Source organism: Hakea prostrata, chromosome 1 (genome assembly GCF_041222555.1).
Source record: "Hakea prostrata isolate BN-2017 chromosome 1, UWA_Hpros_2, whole genome shotgun sequence".
In the NCBI taxonomy this organism is placed as follows: Eukaryota; Viridiplantae; Streptophyta; class Magnoliopsida; order Proteales; family Proteaceae; genus Hakea; species Hakea prostrata.
Genome location: NC_142600.1, coordinates 13420633 through 13439887, shown reverse-complemented (window position 1 = coordinate 13439887; position 19255 = coordinate 13420633). Strand labels below are relative to the sequence as shown.

General features: G+C 38.9%; 1 protein-coding gene across 2 annotated transcripts in view; it reads left to right on the top strand.

Annotated features, from left to right (window-relative positions):
* The window catches only part of FACE2 (farnesylated protein-converting enzyme 2), a 34994-nt gene extending 16431 nt beyond the window's left edge, over positions 1-18563 (top strand). The window contains exons 7-9 of one of the 2 annotated variants that reach the window (XM_089164357.1): positions 3375-3437; positions 16687-16764; positions 17686-18563. In XM_089164357.1, coding sequence (XP_089020483.1) covers positions 3375-3437; positions 16687-16764; positions 17686-17819 — 275 coding nt within the window. In that variant the 3' untranslated portion in view covers positions 17820-18563. The remainder of the gene's footprint in view (positions 1-3374; positions 3438-16686; positions 16765-17685) is intronic. The other variant, XM_089164351.1, reaches the window with a different exon arrangement.
* The last annotated feature ends 692 nt before the right edge of the window (positions 18564-19255 follow it).

Sequence of the window (19255 nt, the reverse complement as noted above, 5' to 3'; positions counted from 1 at the left end):
GTTTTCCAGTGAGAATTGGACTAGCTGGTTGAGATGTGTTAATTGGACGGGGAACTATTTTTGATCCAGATGAGGACCTTGACTGATGGTTGAATCTCAATTCCTAAAATCTAGGGCAGTTGAGAGAACTCAGGGATTGCAAGTCAATAGGGTTTCCATGGGATTTAGGAGGTGGATTTTGGATCCAGTGATGAAGACGCTGTTCTGAAATTGTGATGCATTTTTGAATGTAAAACAGTCTAAGGTGTAGCCTGTTGGATTTTAGGTCAAAGAATGATTGGCTGGGAAAAAAGGGGGGTGGGTTGGGGGAGAGGGAGCTGAGACAGTGATCGAATTCTCCTTTGAGGGGGGATGGTTCTGTGGATGAAAAGTAGGATATAAACTGAATGAAAGAAGCTGGATCTGTAGAATTGCAGATCTGGACTTGAGGGGAATAGAATAGGGTCTGGAAGGGATCAAAAGAAACATAAGCAGAGGGCGAAGAGGGTGCTTGTTGCTGTCTTCCTTTCAGCAGCCAGCTTGTATGGCAGATCTCAAACAACAATGATACCACAGTTAAAACTGGAGTTTTGACTTGAAACACCAAGTACCAATAACTCTCTTGGACTTTAAACACCACGCACACACTCAGTCTAGACTTCAAGCTCTAGACAAATCTCATGCAAGAGAAGAAAGGCTGAAGCAGCTTGCTTAAGCATAAAATTTGATTAATTTGACTGTATTATTCTTCCCATAATTTTTTTTTTTTGGGGGGGGGTATTCAGTAAGTGGCTTCAGCAGCCAATGGACCTTGTTCAAGTACAAATAGGAAAAACTGAATGCAAAAGAAACAAAAAAAGGTGGGGGGGGGGGGGCGGGGCGGTAAGTAATTGCTAAAACAAAGGGTAATTAGTTCCTAAAATCTAGCTAACCTACCAAAGAATTAGTAGCCTGTTAGCTAGTTAACTAGTTACTAGAGACAAGGACATGTTACAACATAAGGAATTTGAAAAACACAACTCTTTCTTCTTTTTGTTAATATTAAATGAAGAAGCACAACTCTCTAGCATGTGCATGGAGATTGTGGGGGTCCTAGTTACAAGCTAACTACCAAGTCATTTGATAATTTAAGTGATGACATGACCTCTAAATAATGCACATCTAAAACCTTATTTGTGCTCAGCCTTTTTATTCCTATTCTAGGTCCTTAAAGAAGGTCCATTACCCATTAAACCCATGGGATCAAACTATCAAAGGCTTATAACCTTTATCACCCAACCCTAGGCTTATTCTAAGGAACATAAGCCCAATCTCGTGGTGGATCTGCATCATGTTACCATCTTACTTGTTTGTTAGAGTTTTCATATTTATTCTTGGTAGCTGGTCTTCTGTTTATTGTTGAAAGGTAGCAATTTTAACGACCAGAGAACTTATTCATCTGAAGAAAAGCCAAAAAAAAACCCATACCCGGTGCACAAGGCTCCCGTGTTAGCAGGGTTTGGCAGCCTTAACACCCAGAAAACTTGCTGATTTACTTATTTTGATTTCTAATAAACACTTAGTGCTGATAATTGTACTTGGCCAATGAGTGAGTTCCCTCGCAGAACACCTAATATGTACCTATAGCAGTATAATATTTTCAGTGACATTAACTACAGGTTTTCTTTGTTAACTGCTGAAGCTGAAGCAAATTCACTAGCCACATCCCCTGTTGGTACCAAAAATTTTCCCATGGATGAGTATTTTAAATCCTTTTATTCCCCTTGGAAAGATGAGTAGTTTGTAAATCGTTGAAATGATCTCTGTATTATTCAATTCCCTGATGTAGTTTCTTTCTCTTCTCCCTTGTTGCTTTTAGAATCTCGTAAAAATTTGCTATAGTGGGGCTTCTTTCTTATGTGGAGACTTCATTGTGGTTTTGTACTTGCTATTGGTGATGTTTTACATAGCTCCTCAGATTTTGGAGTAGCAACTACTTGGACTGAGAATAGAGATTTCATATGTTTTTGTACAGGATACAATTATGGTGACTGATCAATAATTAATATTGTGGATTAAATGGAGACTGGAAAGATATGGTTATTAGAAAGTTCAGATGTATTTTTTGTGGCATGAGTCGCATGACAAATCTCAATTCAGTGGTCATCCTACTTTTGATAGCCTTTTTATCCACAAAGCCGTATGGGTTCAAGGATCCATAAGATTTGTTGCCAAAGTTCAGTTTTTCACTTTTCTACACAGGTTGCTAGATTAAGAAAAACCTTACCATTGGTCATTACATTTGTGCTACTTCTGTCTGCTGATGACATACTGGCCCTTTGCTGGTGATGTGTGAAGATATTTATTATTATTATTATTATTATTATTATTTTGGTGTGTGTGAATTGAAGGAAGCCTCTATGGGATCATATTAATTGGTTGAAAGGCCTTGGTGCACCATTCAAGGGAACATATTTCCTTGAAAATAGAAAGTCAAAAGTATAATCCATAGGAATTGGAGATTAATTGTGTATAAAGACCTCTTTCACATTGCTTTTATCTGGCCTTATATAATACAGAGGCCTGCTAAATATAAAATTCTTTTGCCTAGGAATAAAAGTAAGGATGAGGTTGGATCAGTACACCTTACATACAGATTAATGAGACAGATATGCAAACCACAAGAGGTAGCTCAGTTGGCAGCATTCAACTCCTCATAATTAAGAGCTCATGAGTTCATATCTCCTTGGGGCATGAATCCAACTCCTGAGGGAGATTTAACTCTTGCTCTGATATTATCATCTTCACCACTGCTCCATCATAACTGCTTTCATCATTATTTCACTGATGAAGGTCTTTTTTTTCTCCTTATTCCCCCCCCCCTTATATTTACTAATAATTTTTATAGATGATTCAAGTTATTTTTACTTCCATTCAAATGTTTGGAGGACTGAATTGGTATGTAAATGGGACATGGAATAAACTCATGATCAATTTAAACTGACAAAGTGGGTTTCCTTTCTTATTCTCTTTTCAGAACATGGTCAGATGATGGATTTGGCACCATTGCAGTGAATATTATTATTTAAATTCTTGATTAAGCCCTCACTCTCGGTTGTAATATATGTTGACCTATTGAAATAAGATGTTAGTAAAAGCCAAATATCAATGACAGATGGAATTTTCAGACCCAACTCCTCTTCCTTAAAAGAAAAAGCTCTGTTCTAATGGTTATGCACGCATTCTGTTCTATTTATCTCTGGAACTAAAGCTTCTTATCTATTTATTTCCCTCCTGGGTCTAAACCCTAACAATAATGTCTGGATTTTAGATCTTAATTCCAGTGTGAAAATTATGAATTTTGATGCATCTAGTTGGCTTCCATTTTATTCTGAACTTTTGTGTCTCTTTTGTAGGTCTCCAGCTTTGCTACACTGTGATTTTTGGGTGTTATGCATCTTTTCTCTTCATGCGAACTGGTCAGTGACTACTCATGATGTCGACTTCACTACAATTATTAAGTGGAATGCATTTTATAAATCAAATGTTCTTATATCTGTTACAAGTGGAACTTACTCTGAACCTTCACATCATCATTTAGTTTAGTAAAAATGATTATCAGTTACCATTGTATTGGTTATGGAAGCCATTATAATATTGGTGGATCTTTTGCTATTGAAAAGGTTCCATAATGAAGTGCAAGTCCTGCTTTCACAGGGTCTCTAACGCAATCCGAGTTTTCAAAAACAGATCGGGTCACTTATGTGGGCCCACTGAATGAAGGTATTGAAGGTTGCAAATTGGAGTTGCAGGTCGATAAGGAAATTTGTGAGGAGCATATAGGTAGATACACAAAAGAGGAATGATAGAGCAAATTACAAGTATAGGTAAGATAACGTCAAAAGGGGTTAAATGAAATAAGGGGAATGTCGGAAATCACAGACATTGAGGGCTATAGCTCTATAGGCACCCACAATAGAAGGTTATTTTCAACTTCTCCACAACAACCAGCTGCTGAGAACCATATTTGAAGGGAGAAAAGTCTCTTCCTCACTATCTCCTTTGGCCTGCATATTTAGAGTTGAGATTCCTATATTCCTCCTAAATGTCACATGCAGAAGCTTCACGAATCAACCAAATAAGTAATAGAGATTCTGTGTTGTAATGTGAGCTTTTGAGCTCTTTGGGTTTATCTGAAGTTTGGTATATTTAAAGGGGTGTACTTGTAATAGAACATTGTTGTGGTCTTATAAGACACAAGTCATTATTTCCACTACTCTCTTTCTTCACTCTGTAATCAGCACTGCAAGAATTAGAAATTCGAATCTCAAATAGGAAAGACTGATACTGCTGGAAGCCTGGAACAGGGTATGGAGGGTATGAGGTTGGGAAAAGAACAAGAAGAGGAAGGAAGAGAAGAGTGAAAGTGAAGGAGTCATGCCTAGACACAGGAAGCAGGAAGAGATTCTCACAGGAGGAGAGAAGAGAAGGAGCAATGAGGGAGAGAGGGAACACTAATGTCATATAGCCAGCACTTCTTTGCCCTTACTGTGAAGAAAAAAGAGGAGATCGTTAAGCAAAACTAATCCCAAACAAGGGAATTCCAATGGCAGACTAGCTTGTGACAGGATTGCAGGAGAAGGATCAATCAGATTAGAAGAAAGTAGAATAACTCAACCAGAACAATTTGATGTGCATAGATGATGTAACCTGGGTTGGCCCCCCCATAATTGGCCCTAGAAACCAAGCACAAAAGGCCCATCTTAGAGCTGGCCGAATACCCCAGGGATATTTTGGTTATCCTCAATCCACAGGTCAAGAGGTCTATCTTTACTTTTTTCTATGGATTATTATTTTGTGAGTTGTGATAGAGTCCTAGTCTGGTCAAGAGTTCCAGTTGGAATCTAATTTAAAAGATTCCTTTTGGATAATTACAAAGTTGTTTTTGCACGATTTCTAGGAGACTCCTTTCGAATGTTATTGAGTTGTAAAGCGAATTTTAATTCTAAGTGGATTCCCTGGTTAGAGTCCAAGTTGAATCCAAATAAGTTTTAGGTTGTAAGGCTATAAATAGCCCTTGTCATTGAATGAAAGAAGTTTGGAGTTATTGAATAAATCAGAGGCATGGGCTGTTGTGGGGGAGGAAACCCTTACAGCCTGGGCTGAAAGAGTGAATCTTGAGAAATTTCCAAGTTCCGGCAGCATCTTCATCTTCCTCAAGTAATTCACAGCAGCCAGTTTTCTTCCATCAGGTAAGTACAATCACAGCCCCTTCCCCCTTCTTTTTTTCCAGCAAGATCCCTCCCCACCCTGCTCAACCCTTCCACATCCCCTTCCTTCCTATGTCCCAATTCCTTTCCCCTTTCCAGAATCTGCAGCAGTATAGGAACCCAAGAAAATCCCATTGCAGGCCTTTTTCAAAATTTCAGAATTCTCTGCAATTCTTGTCTCCCTTCTCTACTCACTACAGCAGCCCCCCCCCCCCTCTTCTCATGGAAGACCCTCCCCTCCCCTTTACTTGAATAGAAATATCAGTATCCTTGAAGTTCCAAGAACCCACCCAATACCTAGCCACAAGCTTCTACTCCCCCTTCTTTTCCCAACTACAGGTCCTTTTCCTTTCCAGATGGTTTTGGGGATCTCAAAACCCTAAATTATCCAAATCTATCCCACCCTTTTGATTGTTAAACACCCTAAACCCTACCCAACCATTTTGTTACCCTAGGATATTCCCTCCCTTTTCCTATCAACCCTAGTGCATCCCATCCCTTTTCCTACAAACCTTAGTTCATCCAATCCCCTACCGTTACCTTGCTAAAAGCAAGATACAAAATATATTATCCTTTATTTTCACCAAATCCATTCCCATAGGGTGTCCCATAGTCTTAATTATCACAAACATACCCAAATCCGACCCATTCAGCTTTGTTAAACCAACTATTAGTCAAGATTCTTCTCCAACCCATCCCATAAATAACCCTAACCGTATTGAGAGCTCAATTATTTGCTGGTTCTTATTAAAGAGGGTCTTGGAAGATCTAACCTAGACCCTGGGTTACATCAATAAAATTTTGGTGAATTGCTTTTGTTGGATTCTACTAGGAGTTCAATTAGAGTTTGTATTCATGTAAAATTCTATTCCTTGTAATAGTGTACTTTCCACTTAATTATAAATAGAGGGCTTGAGATCATTGATTGATAAGCCATTCTACCAATATCGTGTTTCTCAACATGGCATCAGAGCCTAAGTTTGATTAGGGAAGAAAAGAGAAGAAAAAAAATTCTCGGTGAGGAAAACTTTCCATTACCGAGACGTCTCTCCAAGCAGCCATCGCCTTTTATTATTTTCTTCTTTTCTTCATCATCGAACCATATATAGCCATCGTCTTCCGAATCTGCTTCTAGTCCTTCTCCTGCCTTCATCTGCATCGACGATAATCGATAGCGACTGTTGAAGAGAGTAAAAGAGGGACGACGATCAGAGCGTAAGCACAAGATCAAACTTCCGCCGAGAAGTTTCTTTTTTCCTTCTCTCTTTCACCATCCCGATCACCATCGCTGCCTTCAGCCATCGCTGCCATAGTCTTCCACCATCACTGCCATCATTGTCTTCAGCCATTAGTCATCGACCAAGTCTACTTCACCCACCATCGCCATCGAAGCCAGGTAACCTAACCCTCTGAAACTCGACGATACTGAGGAGACGGCCGTGGGCTCGATCTTGTTGTTTGTTTTCGTTTTTTTTGGTTTTCCGCGTGTTTAGCGGATTCTTAAAATCCCATTAAAACCAATTCATCTTTGGCCGAACCATATTTTGGTTCTCTCCAAATTTAGACCAAACCAAACCATTGCATATTTGGCCGAACCATATTATTATTGTAACAACCCCCGTATTTCTAACCCGAGATCCGTATTGCAAGTCCGAGAACCCGAAGGTCTAGTCGGGTAAATTTGTGGAGTGTCCGGATAGAAGTCCATGATCCATACCCTGAACCCATGGATCTGGATTCTCTGTCTGAAGAGCCTGCCTTGCTTGGTAGTTGGACTTCTGGAAGTCAAGTGATGTTTGGAGATGTCCAGAATGAAGGTTAGATCTCCCCCATCTCTTCTTTAGGGCTAGGTTGTACTTGGACATCAACCCCCTAGCAAAATCACCCTTGTATGGCAAAATACATAGGGGTGGTTGCTAGTGGCGGTCGATTGAAGCAAGCGACCGCCTGGAGTGACCGCCTGGTTCTGATTTCGGGGTTTTGCCCTATTTTGCCCCCTGACTTCTATAAATAGTAACCCTCGCCTATTTTACGAATATTTTATTTGTGGTTACCATTTTTGGAGGTTAGACGGCTGCGGAGAAGTTTTGAAAGCAGATCTGAAGTGCTGTTGGAGTCCCAGAAGGTTCTACTGTTAGTCATAGTCAATCCCGTTGAGGTAAGTGGTTCCCTGTTCACTTATGTTTCACCTCTTGCTATGAATAAGTAGATTAGTATTCATCTTTGGTTGTTCTTGATCCTTCCATTACATTGCCTACCTTTTTGTTGATCTTGTTTAGATCATATCCGAAAACGAAACCCTGCTTTCATAAAAAGGGCTGATCTGATCAAGGGAAGGTTTCTGGATAATCCAATTATAATGATTGTTAGGTTTCTTGTCACCCATTGGTTATGGGAGTAATAGATTTGAGAGAGTCATGAGAGCATTCCGCCCCAACAATATGTGGATGACCATAGGGGATGTATCGGGTGTCGTGAGGAGTCATGAGAGCATTCCGCCCCAACAATATGTGGATGACCATAGGGTTATGGAATGAAGTCCAATAGCGGTAGCCAGTCCGTGAGGATTCTCATTCCTAGGTTGCGAAGGATACTGAACCGAGTTGGTTGGTGCCATAGGGGATGTATCTGGACTTCATGTAGACATGTTACCTTTATGACCTTGCATTGGATTAGAAACCCCGACATGCGCCAGTACTCATTACCAATTGTCGTGGTGAGAGAGTGTTGACTAAACCCTAGCCATGGTTTGAGAGCCAGGTGTGGACCTTCCATTTTACCCAGGATCCCTACAGAGGTAACCAGTCCTTGCCGGATCAGAGTGATTAGACTTACCCAGAGGAGGGCTGGTGTATATCTTAAAGCATGTCAGCTGTTAAAGACTTGCATAGTTAGATTTAGCAGCATCCATACTTTGCACTCATGCATATCATTTATGCATTTCTGATTTGTTGGGTATTTGGATGGGAATTGTAATTGTTCTTACTGAGTTCTCCAGAACTCACTCCTTTATTTGTATATGTTTTATTAGTCTGCGCAGATGGAGGAAATGTGTCGGAAGATGGATTGGTTTCCTATGAAGGAACCTTCCCGTATGAAGAAGATGTGGCACCGACAATGGGAAATGGAGATAGCCTGTGCGGGAGCTCCTGCGAGTGCATGGAATGAGCTTATCGCACCCATTGATGGACAGAGACGACAAGTTGCCAGGCAGTTCACTCAATGAATGGAGAAGAAATGGAGGACCCCTTTTCTAGAGATTCATGAAAAACATTACTTAGCCTTAGAAAAGGAAACTGGAAAGAAAATAATTTAACTCTTTTGATTGCTTCCGCTGAACTCGTATTCATTTTGATTTATTATTCTTTCATTGATTATTTTATTGGAGTATTTGGACTCCTGTAATCCTTTTATTCATTAATTGAACTATTATTGCTCTTGATTGTCTTTATTTGTATTTATTATTGTTGATAAACTAAAACCGTGGATCCTGTGACGGATCACTCCCACGGGTTGTAGGGCGGGTAACCGAGACCGGCGGGTGGGGTGTGACAATTATTATTATTTTTCTTTCTTTCTTCTAATCTAGTATTCTGTTTAGAGAGAGAGAGGGGGAAAAAAAAGAAGAAGAGAATTGGCTCATATCATTACTCAGACTTGTCATATCTTAGACTAGTTTGGATTGTTCGGCTATTGCATTCTGCGACGTTTCTATTACTTCGAAAGGGTGAAGATTGAAAAACTGCAGACAATTTTGTCAACATGACAACTATTAATGGTACTCTTGCTACCACTAGCTCTGACCATTGCCCCACTCTTCATCATCTTTCAGTGAGATTTGATGGAACAAATTATTTGATCTGGTCTCGATCTGCTTACCTCACTATTGCTGGAAGAGGACTTGTTGGACACATTACGGAGCCACTATCAAATTTACTCCCATAGGTGTTTTACAGGATAAATGGATCTTGAATGACTCTCTTATTATGTCATTTCTTTTGAATTCCATGAGTCCAAATATTGCCCGTGGATATCTATTACTTGATACTGCAGCCCAAATCTGGAAGGCTACTACTGAAACATATGGACAGTTGGGGAATGATGCCCAGATTTATGAGTTCCGAAAAAAGCTTTATAAGACTACCCAAAAGGATCTAATTGTGACCCACTATTATGTTGAGTTGCAATCTCTTTGGCAGGAGTTGGATCATTATGGGATTATCACCTTACTAATCCAGATGATGTGGCTACTTATCGGAAGCACATTGATAAGATTCGAGTATATGACCTATTGGCAGGTCTGAACGTGGAGTACGATCAGATCAGAGTACAAGTATTAAGTCGTTCTCCCTTTCCTACACGTGAACAGTCTTATGCCCTTGTTCAGTGTGAGGAAAAGCTGTCGTTTAGCCTTGCTTCATGCTTTTATTGTGGAAAAATCAGCCTTACAGTTTGTTAGCACTAAATCTGATTCAACTAAGGAGATTATCAAGTGTGAGCACTGTTACAAACCATATCATACCAAAGCAAATTGTTGGAAGCTCCATTGGAAGCTTGCTAATTTTGAGCTAAAAAGAGCACAAAAAAATAGGAAAACCAAAAGCTTATTATTTCTAAGACAGTTTCCACAACACCCTCTGAAGACGTTGGTCTTTCACAGGAGGAGTTAGCTACTTTGCGACGTATTCTGCAGTCTTCTACTGCCAGTATAGCCTCTACCCCTGCTTCCTCTACTAACCAAACCAACTCCTACCTTGCTACTTCAGGTAAAACTTTTAAAAGCTTCCAAGTTTCTTCAGTTTCTACTCTTGGATCATTGATACAAGAGCCACAAATCATATGACAGGTTTATCCTCTTTTTTCTTACAATATTCTCCAACTTCTGGAAAGGATAAAGTTCGAATTGCTGATGGCTCCTATTCTTCAATTGCTGGAAAAAGGGACCATTCAACATTTTCCATCACTTTCTTTGTTTAAAGTTTTACATGTTCCCTTTTTCTCTATTAACTTGCTCTCTATTAGTAGTCTTACATATGACTTGAATTGTAAAGTGACATTTTCCCCATCTTACTGTGTCTTCCAGGATCTGATCACGGGGAAGGAGATTGGACTTGGTAAACTAGACAACGGACTTTAATTGCTCGAACCGATTGAAGGATTTACTTCTGCTCTGACAACATTTTCTAATCAGGTCCATTTGGTAATATCAGACTTTCATCAGTGGCACCGTAGGCTAGGTCACCCACCTTTAGGAACTCTTAAGAAAATATTTCCTGATTTGTTTCTTCTTGTAATGAGGATGATTTTTTTTGTGAAGCCTACATTTTTGCGAAGCAAACTCGTTCTACTTATTTACCTTCTCTTCATAATAGAAAACTATTCCTTTTATGCTAATTCATACTGATGTGTGGGGTCTCTGCCGACGTGTGTCTATTACTGGCCATAGGTACTTTGTTACTTTTATTGATTGTCACTCTCGTACTATATGGATTTATCTTTTAAAACAAAAAAAATGAGGTTTTTCGATGTTTTCGTGATTTTTATAATATGATTAAAACTCAGTTCAATGCCATTGTGAGGATCCTTCGTAGTGACAATGGCACATAGTATATTGATGGTGAATTTCAAAGATATTTCTTTGACTCTGGCATAATACACCAGACCAGTTGCGTTGATACGGCTGCCTAAAATGCTAGACTATTTGCAAAGTTCCCTTCAAATACTGTAGTATTCTGTTAACAGCCTTCATATGAGCTAAATATGGATCATGCATGAATTGGCTCACTATCCCTACAGCATAAGCAATGTCTGGCCTGGTGTGGGACAAGTAAATAAACTTCCTTACCAAAGGTTGGTATCTTCCTTTGTCCACTGGTTCTCCCTTTTTTCTTTAAGTTTAGCTCCAGCTTCAATAGGGGTATCAACTGCTTTACACCCCAACATTCCCTACCTGCCTTTGGTATCTTCCTTTGTTCACTGGTTCTCCCTCTTTTTATGTAAGTTTAGCTCCAGCTTCAATAGGGGTATCAACTACTTTACACCCCAACATTCCTACTTCTGATAATAAATTTAGGACATACTTTCTTTGGGATAGGAATATACCCTTCTTTGATCGAGCCACCTCAATCCCTAAGAAATACTGTAACTTCCCTAGATCTTTAATTTCAAACTCTTTGCCAAGAAAATCCTTCAACTTTTGAATTTCGTCACCATCATTCCCTGTGATGACAATATCATCTACATAGACAATGAGAAGTGTGATGTTAGTACCTGACTTCTTGACAAATAGTGTATGATCAGCATTGCTTTGCTTGTACCCAATAGAAGTCATTGCCTTCAAGAGGTGTCCAAACCAGCATCTAGGAGACTGTTTTAACCCATAAATTGACCTCTTCAACCGATAAACTTTTCCTGCAGTATTGTCATCGGAGAAACCATTTGGGATTTCCATATAGACTTCTTCCGCTAACTCCCCATGTAAGAAGGCATTCTTTATGTCTAGTTGGTGCAAGTTCCAGTGTTTGTTCACAGCTATAGACAACAGAACTCTGACAGTGTTTAGTTTCGCAACAGGGGCCAAAGTCTCCTGATAATCAATCCCATAGGTCTGAGTAAACCCCTTTGCAACTATTCTAGCTTTCAACTTGTTGACTGATCCATCCATATTTTGTTTAACCACAAAAATCCATTTGCAGCCCACTAGTTTTTTTCCTGGAGGATTTGTAACCAGCTCCCAAATGTCATTTTTCTTCATTGCCTGCATTTCCTTTACCATAGCTGCCTTCCATCTCTTATTAGCATAGACTTCCTGCCAACTTTTAAGAACAGATATAGATGACAGAGAGGATATAAAAGCACGGTAGGAGTCAGACAAAGAGTTATAAGAAAACATATTTAGCTATGGGATGTTGAGTACAAGATCTGACTCCTTTTCTAACAGCAATAGGAAGATTAAAAGAAGATACGTTAAGGGGAACAGTAGAATCTGATTTTGGAGCTGGAGACTAAAGTGGTAACGTATCACCTTTCTCCACCTACTTTAGCCAGTTGTAATTCTTCCTCTAATAAGTCTCCACCTCCTTATTTTGGTCAATTTGGTTTTGAAAGACCTTAACAGTTTGTCTTACAGGAGTGGTCTCCCCCTGACTAGGTTCTTCACATGGTTCAGAAAATGAAGGGGGAGGATTAGAGTCCTCAGGTATACTGGCCGAAGTCTCCCCCAAGTCAGGAAACTCTTCTTGAACTCTTAAGTTGTGTTGGTGTGTGATAGGAAGATCTAGAGTTGGTAAGAACACCTCTCCTCTAGGACTCTCCCCCTGGAGAGGTGTATAGTAAGGGCAAGACTCATTAAAAATTACATCCATGGATACAATGGTGTTCCTGGAAGGAGGATGATAACATTTGTACCCTTTCTGAGTGATAGAATACCCCAAAAAAAATGCAGCGTAGGCCGCGGGGAGCCAACTTACTCTGGTGGGCTGTGATTCTGGCATGACACACACATCCAAAAATCTTTGGGGGAATAATAAAAGAAGAGACTCCTTGGAGAATCTCATTAGGACATTTAAAACCAAGCATCCTACTGTGCATCCTATTCATAAGGTAAGAAGTAGTGAGTATAGCATCACTCCAATATTGGCCAGGTACATTCATAGCAATCATAATTGAACGGGCTATCTCTAAAAGATGCCAATTCTTCCTTTCGGCAACCCCATTTTGGGCAGCCGTATCAACACACCTAGTCTGGTGTATTATGCCAGAGTCAGAGAGATATCTCTGAAATTCACCATCAATATACTTTGTGCCATTGTCATTATGAAGGATCTTCACAGTGGCATTGAACTGAGTTTTAATCATATTATAAAAATCATGAAAACATAAAAAAAACTCATTTTTTTGTTTTAAAGATAAATCCATATAGAACAAGAGCGACTATCAATAAAAGTAACAAAGTACCTATGGCCAGTGATAGACACGTCGGCAGGGCCCCCACACATCAGTATGAATGAGCATAAAAGGAATGGATTTTCTATTATGAAGAGAAGGTAAATAAGTAGAACGAGTCTGCTTCGCAAAACTGCAGGCTTCACAAAAAAAATCGACCTCATTACAAGAAGAAACAAATAAGGAAATATTTTCTTAAGAGTTCCTAGAGGGGGGTGACCTAGCCTACGGTGCCACTGATGAAGGTCTAATGTTACCAAATGGACCGGATTAGAAGATGTAGTCAGAGCGGAAGTAGATCCTCCAATCAGCTCGAGCAAATAAAGTCCATTGTCTAGTTTACCACGTCCAATCTCCTTCCCCATGACCAAATCCTGGAAGACACAGTAAGATGGGAAAAAAATTACTTTACAATTCAAGTCACGTGTAAGACTACTGATAGAGAGCAAGTTAGTAGAGAAAGAGGGAACATGTAAAACTTTAGACAAAGAAAGTGATGGAGAATGCTAAATGGTCCATTTTCCAGTAATGGAAGAATAAAAGCCATCAACAATTCGAACTTTATCCTTTTCAGAAGTTGGAGAATATTGTAAGAAAAAGGAGGATAAACCTGTCATATGATCTGTGGCTCCTGTATCAATGATCCAAGGAGTAGAAACTTGGAAGCTTGTAAAAGTTTTACCTGAAGTAGCAAGGTAGGAGTTGGTAGAGGAAGCAGTGGTAGAGGCTGTACCGGCAGTAGAAGACTGTAGAATATGTCGCAGAGTAGCGAACTCATCCTGTGAAAAACCAACGTCTACAGAGGGTGTGGTGGCAACTGTCTCAGAAAGATTAGCCTTTGGTTTCTTTTCTTCTTTGTGCTCTTTTTTGCTCAAAATCAGCAGGCTTCCCATGGAGCTTCCAACAATTTGCCTTGGTATGATATGGTTTGTGATAGTGCACACTTGACAATCTCCTTAGCTGAATCAGATTTAGTGTTAACAGACTGTAAGGCTGATTTCTCCACAATAGGAGCATGAAGCGTGGCTAAACAACAGCTTTCCTCACACTGAACAAGGGCATAAGACTGTTCAAGTGTGTAGGAAAGGGAGAACGACTTAATACTTGCACTCTGATTTGATCGTACTCCATGTTCAAACCTGCCAAGAAGTTATATACTCGAATCTTATCAATGTGCTTCCTATAAGTAGCCACATCATCTAGATTAGTGGGGTGATAATCTCCATAATGATCAAACTCCTGCCAAAGAGATCGCAACTCAACATAATAGTGGGCCACAAGCAGTTCCTTTTGGGTAGTCTCATGAAGCTTTTTCCGGAGCTCATAAATCTGGGCATCATTCCCCAATTGTCCATATGTTTCAGTAGTAGCCTTTTAGATTTGGGCTGCAGTATCAAGTAATAAATATCCACGGACAATATTTGGATTCATGGAATTAAAAAAAAATGACATAATAAGAGAGTCAGTCGAGATCCATTTATCCTGTAAAACACCTATGGTAGGAGGTTTGATAGTGGTGCCCGTAATGTGTCCAAGAAGTCCTCTTCCAGCAATAGTTAGGTAAGCAAATCGAGACCAGATGAAATAATTTGTTCCATCAAATCTCACTAAAAGAGGATGAAGAGTGGGGTAATGTTCGGAGTTAGTGGGAACAGGAGTACCATCAATAGTTGTCATGTTGACAAAATTGTCTGTAGTTCTTCAGTCTTCATCCTTTCGAAATAACAAAAACGTCACAGAATGCAATAGCCGAACAACCCAAACAATTCTAAGTAATGAGCTCTCTCTCTCTCTCTCTCTCTCTCTCTCTCTCTCTCTCTCTCTCTCTCCTTTTCAACTACATAAAAAAATTACAAATAAACCCTAAAAAGTATGAGCTCCTGAAACATCAATATATATATAAAGTAGGATTTCGTAGGAATAAAATATGGTTCGGCCAAAGGAGGTCTGGTCTGGTTTAGTCCAGGCGATGGGTTTAATGGGATTTCAGAAGCATCGTCCCAAATGGAAGAAAACCAGAGCAGGCGATGGGCTTAATGGGGTTTCAGAAGCATCGTCCCAAATCGAGAATGGAAGAAGCAAATCGATGGAAGGTAGACGGCGGTGGTTCGATGGAAGAAGCAAATCGATGTTGATGGTGATGGCGGAGGCGATGGCGATGGTTCGATGGAAGAAGCAAATCCGAGTCTCGCTAGAAGAAGCAAGCAGAGTCAATGGACTTTTTTTCTTCCCTTTTTGTTTCTTTGGTCGATGGCGGAAGCAAGGTTGAAGTGAAATCTTTGTTAGGTGTGATGGGATGTTGCAAATGAAGAAGATGCTCGGTTGCAGTGGTGATGGTACAATTGCAACAACGATAGCTTCTGGAGAGATATCTTGGCAATGGAGGTAGGTCTGGTCTTCTCAGCGAGATTTTTTTTTCTCTCTCCTCCTAATCGAACTTAAGTTCTAATGCCTATGTTTTGAAACACGATATTGGTAGACTGGCTTATTGATCAATGATCTCAAGCCCTCTATTTATAATTAAGTGGAAAGTACACTATTACAAGGAATAGAATTTTACATGAATACAAACTCTAATTGAACTCCTAGTAGAATCCAACAGAGATTTTCCTTGGCACTGGTCACTTTTTCCATGGTTTCTAATCTGCTTTACCATCAGCACCTAAGGGTCCTAGTAGTGGGTAGCCATTACATCAGTGTGAAATTACTTGAGATTTTGTTGTTCATTTTTATCAGCTTCTGTAAAAAGGGTCTTTCCCCATGCCCTTTTTTTTTTTTTTTTTGGGGGGGGGGGGGGGGAGGGGGAATATCCCGCCACACCAATGAAGGTGCAGAAAATGACATCACACACATTCATCCTACATGTTTGAAGGAGGAAAGAGAAAATAATTATAAAAGCTGAGAGGCCATGTGGTACATTGTCTGTGTGGGGAACTTTTTTGAACATTTTATGATCAAGGCATTTAGTTTTTTATTGTGACATAACAAAAGCAATTAAATAATATTATAATATTGCTAAAAGTTCTAATGGCTGAAGGAAAAGGATGATGGATATTATAGTTGGAAGCTAACAAATGCAAAAAACAAGTAGAAACATGGAGAAGAGAGGCTGAAGAAGATGGAGGAGGAGAAGAGAAGAGGAAATGGTGGAATGTTGTGTGTTGTGATTTGTCATACACCAATATTACTTCAATAATGATAAGAAAAGAAATTACAATGTGAGGCAATTAGTCTACATGCTAGTTTGTAAACCACCCCTACAACATAAAATCTATCAGCTATAGGTCTAGCAGAACTACAATACTTTTATCAGGGCCGGTGATTGCTGTTTTGACTTCCAGGCCAGCTTCAGTAGGTCTTGGTGTTGCTGAAGCAAATTGCTTAGTATGCTCTTGTTCATGCAGTATGATGGCCAGGGATGCTTTAATTTTATCTTGTGTTGCAGATAAAGAGGCACTGAATACATTCTTGTTTATTAGTACGATGACTTTTAACCCATTGTGATTCCTCACAGGGCACCTCCTTGCTCCAATAGTTGCTCATATATTTTGTAATATGATGGGATTGCCTGCCTTGTCCAGACAGAACAAAGGTATTTCATTTTGTTACTTTGATCTTAAGATTCACAACACACACACACCCACACCCCCCCCCCCCCTTTTTTTTCATTTTCTTCCTGAAAAGTATTTTATTGCAAACTGAGATAGGCCTTCAGTAAAAGGCTTATAATATCCACAAAAGAAGACATTTGAGCCCGTTCAGGGCTTTCCCTTAGAACTGACAGGTCAGCATCTGCACTTAATGCCAGGTTGCCCATTCAGTCAGCACTACCATATGATTCCCTGTTAGTATTCCCTATACATCTGATATTGTGTTTGATATGGGGATCACTGTCAGTGGCATTTCCTCAGTCCTTTGTATTGCTACTACAGACTGATTGTGGCAGTTGTCATATGCCATGTTCCCAAGCCAGAAGTAATACATTTTGTAATACCATGTTGGTTGTAGACTTGTAGTGTCCTGATTCCTTCTTTAGCCACATATCCATCTGCCATAGAAGTCTCGAGTGACTCCGCCAGCAACATCTACTCCTTGATTTCCTTTAGAAGCTCCTTTCACCTTTAAGTTTGTAATAACAGGTAAGAAACAATCAGTCGAGCACCATGAAATCATATCTTCTGCCTGTCCTCCTCAACAGCTTAAGACTTAAGGGTCAGAGTTCATGTTGACTGTTAATCTTTCAGTTTTGTGGTTTATGTTGATTCTTAATCTTTAATACACCTCCTATTTTCTTTAATACCATAGAGCCTTTAGTGGTTTCACCACTAGCTTGATCCCCCTTCTCTACCCCCTTCTCTACACTGGTTACTGTTACTCATAAATTATCAAGCCACTTATTATTTTTGTCTGACAGATATTTCGACTGTATCATCCATTATTTTTTCTGAATTTATCTTTGTTGTTAAAGATAGGAGGTCAGATATATCAGTAATGTGGTGATTAACAATTTCAGGTTTGACAATTGTTGCATTTGTAGCTGGCATGGCTGGTTTCTTATGGTTTCTTTTTCCTGCCACCAATCCAGATTTTTATAATGATAGAACAGATAGTTGCAGGTGTTGGCATGGGTACTGTAGATGGAACTGAAATTGTGAGGAATGTTTCTTTATCATAATCTGGGTAATGTGTATGAACATGAGATGCTAACTTATTAAAGTTCCTGATTTTTCACAATGCCATAGCATTTGATTGATTTGAGACACTGAAGATTGCTGTGAGCTTGGTAGAAACTGGGATAAAAAGTCACAATCACCTGGTCTAGAATGAGGATATGTGCTGCCCCCATTGTTCTGAAAACTTTTCATTCGATTTGTGGGGTAATGTTTGGCATTAGTGTCACAATTGAAAATCTGATCACAACTTAGAAGAGGGAGAAGTTATGTTCAAGCCTCTTCCAGGCGAGCTGTATGGTATTGTGTTGTTGAAATGTAAACTTAATGTAAACTTAGCATTTTAATCTTTGCTTTCTATTTGACATATTCCACTTATCGCATTGTGTTGTTGAAATGTCGCATTGTGTTGTTGCACTGGTTTGCATTTCAGGATCTTTATACATTTTGGACGGGTGAAGTATACAATTGTTTTTAAAAAGATTTTTAAGGAATTTACTCCTCATGTTTTATTTAATTTTTTTTATAATTTATTCATATAATTTTGTGATCATTCCTCGTGCTTTTTATTTTTTGATACTTCTCAAAAAAAATTAAATGTAATGGATAGTAAAAATCGTTGTCCAAGTTTAAATTAATTTTAAATAATACTTATAATTTTCTTAATAAAAAAGAGTGCAGAGAAAAACATAAGTGACTAAATATATTAAGTCTTAATTAGATTCATGTATTAAATATTCAGAGGCTTTAGATGAAAAAAATTAGATTCATGCATGTGACGAATTAAGTTTTCATGTCGACCTAATATGTAAATGGACACTTTCTCTCATGGAATATTTGCATCATCTTTGTAATGGTTTTGATGACCTAAAGTCGTGTGATAGAATTTCTTAACCATCTTATGATGGACATGGCTTCAAAGATCACCAACATCATTTTCCATTTTCATTTCCTATTTGAAAAAGTAAGTATTGAGAACTATTTTTTATCAGAATAAATTGTTTGGTAACCATAATCAAATTTATTACTGAACTTGAAAATAACTTTGATACATCTATCGACAAAAAATTTTAAATTGGGTTTTGCAGTTTAAATAGTGGATGAAGAGATGTTATCTTTACCTTCTTTCCTCTAGAATTTAAAATCAAGGTCTAAAATATCATTCGAGTATGATATCTATAAGGTGATTTTAAGAGACATATTGTCTCATATCGAGTATTGTATTACACTCACCAAATATGTGCTTTTTAAAAAAAGAGAAAGACATAGATGTCTATCATATCGGTTGTATCCACATCAATGTTTGAAACCATCTATATTTAGTCATGCACGTACAACTTTGAAGTACGATATCATTTGGTCTAGGCCTTGGGATTGCAAACCTAACATGCAGGCATAGAATCAAATTGAATA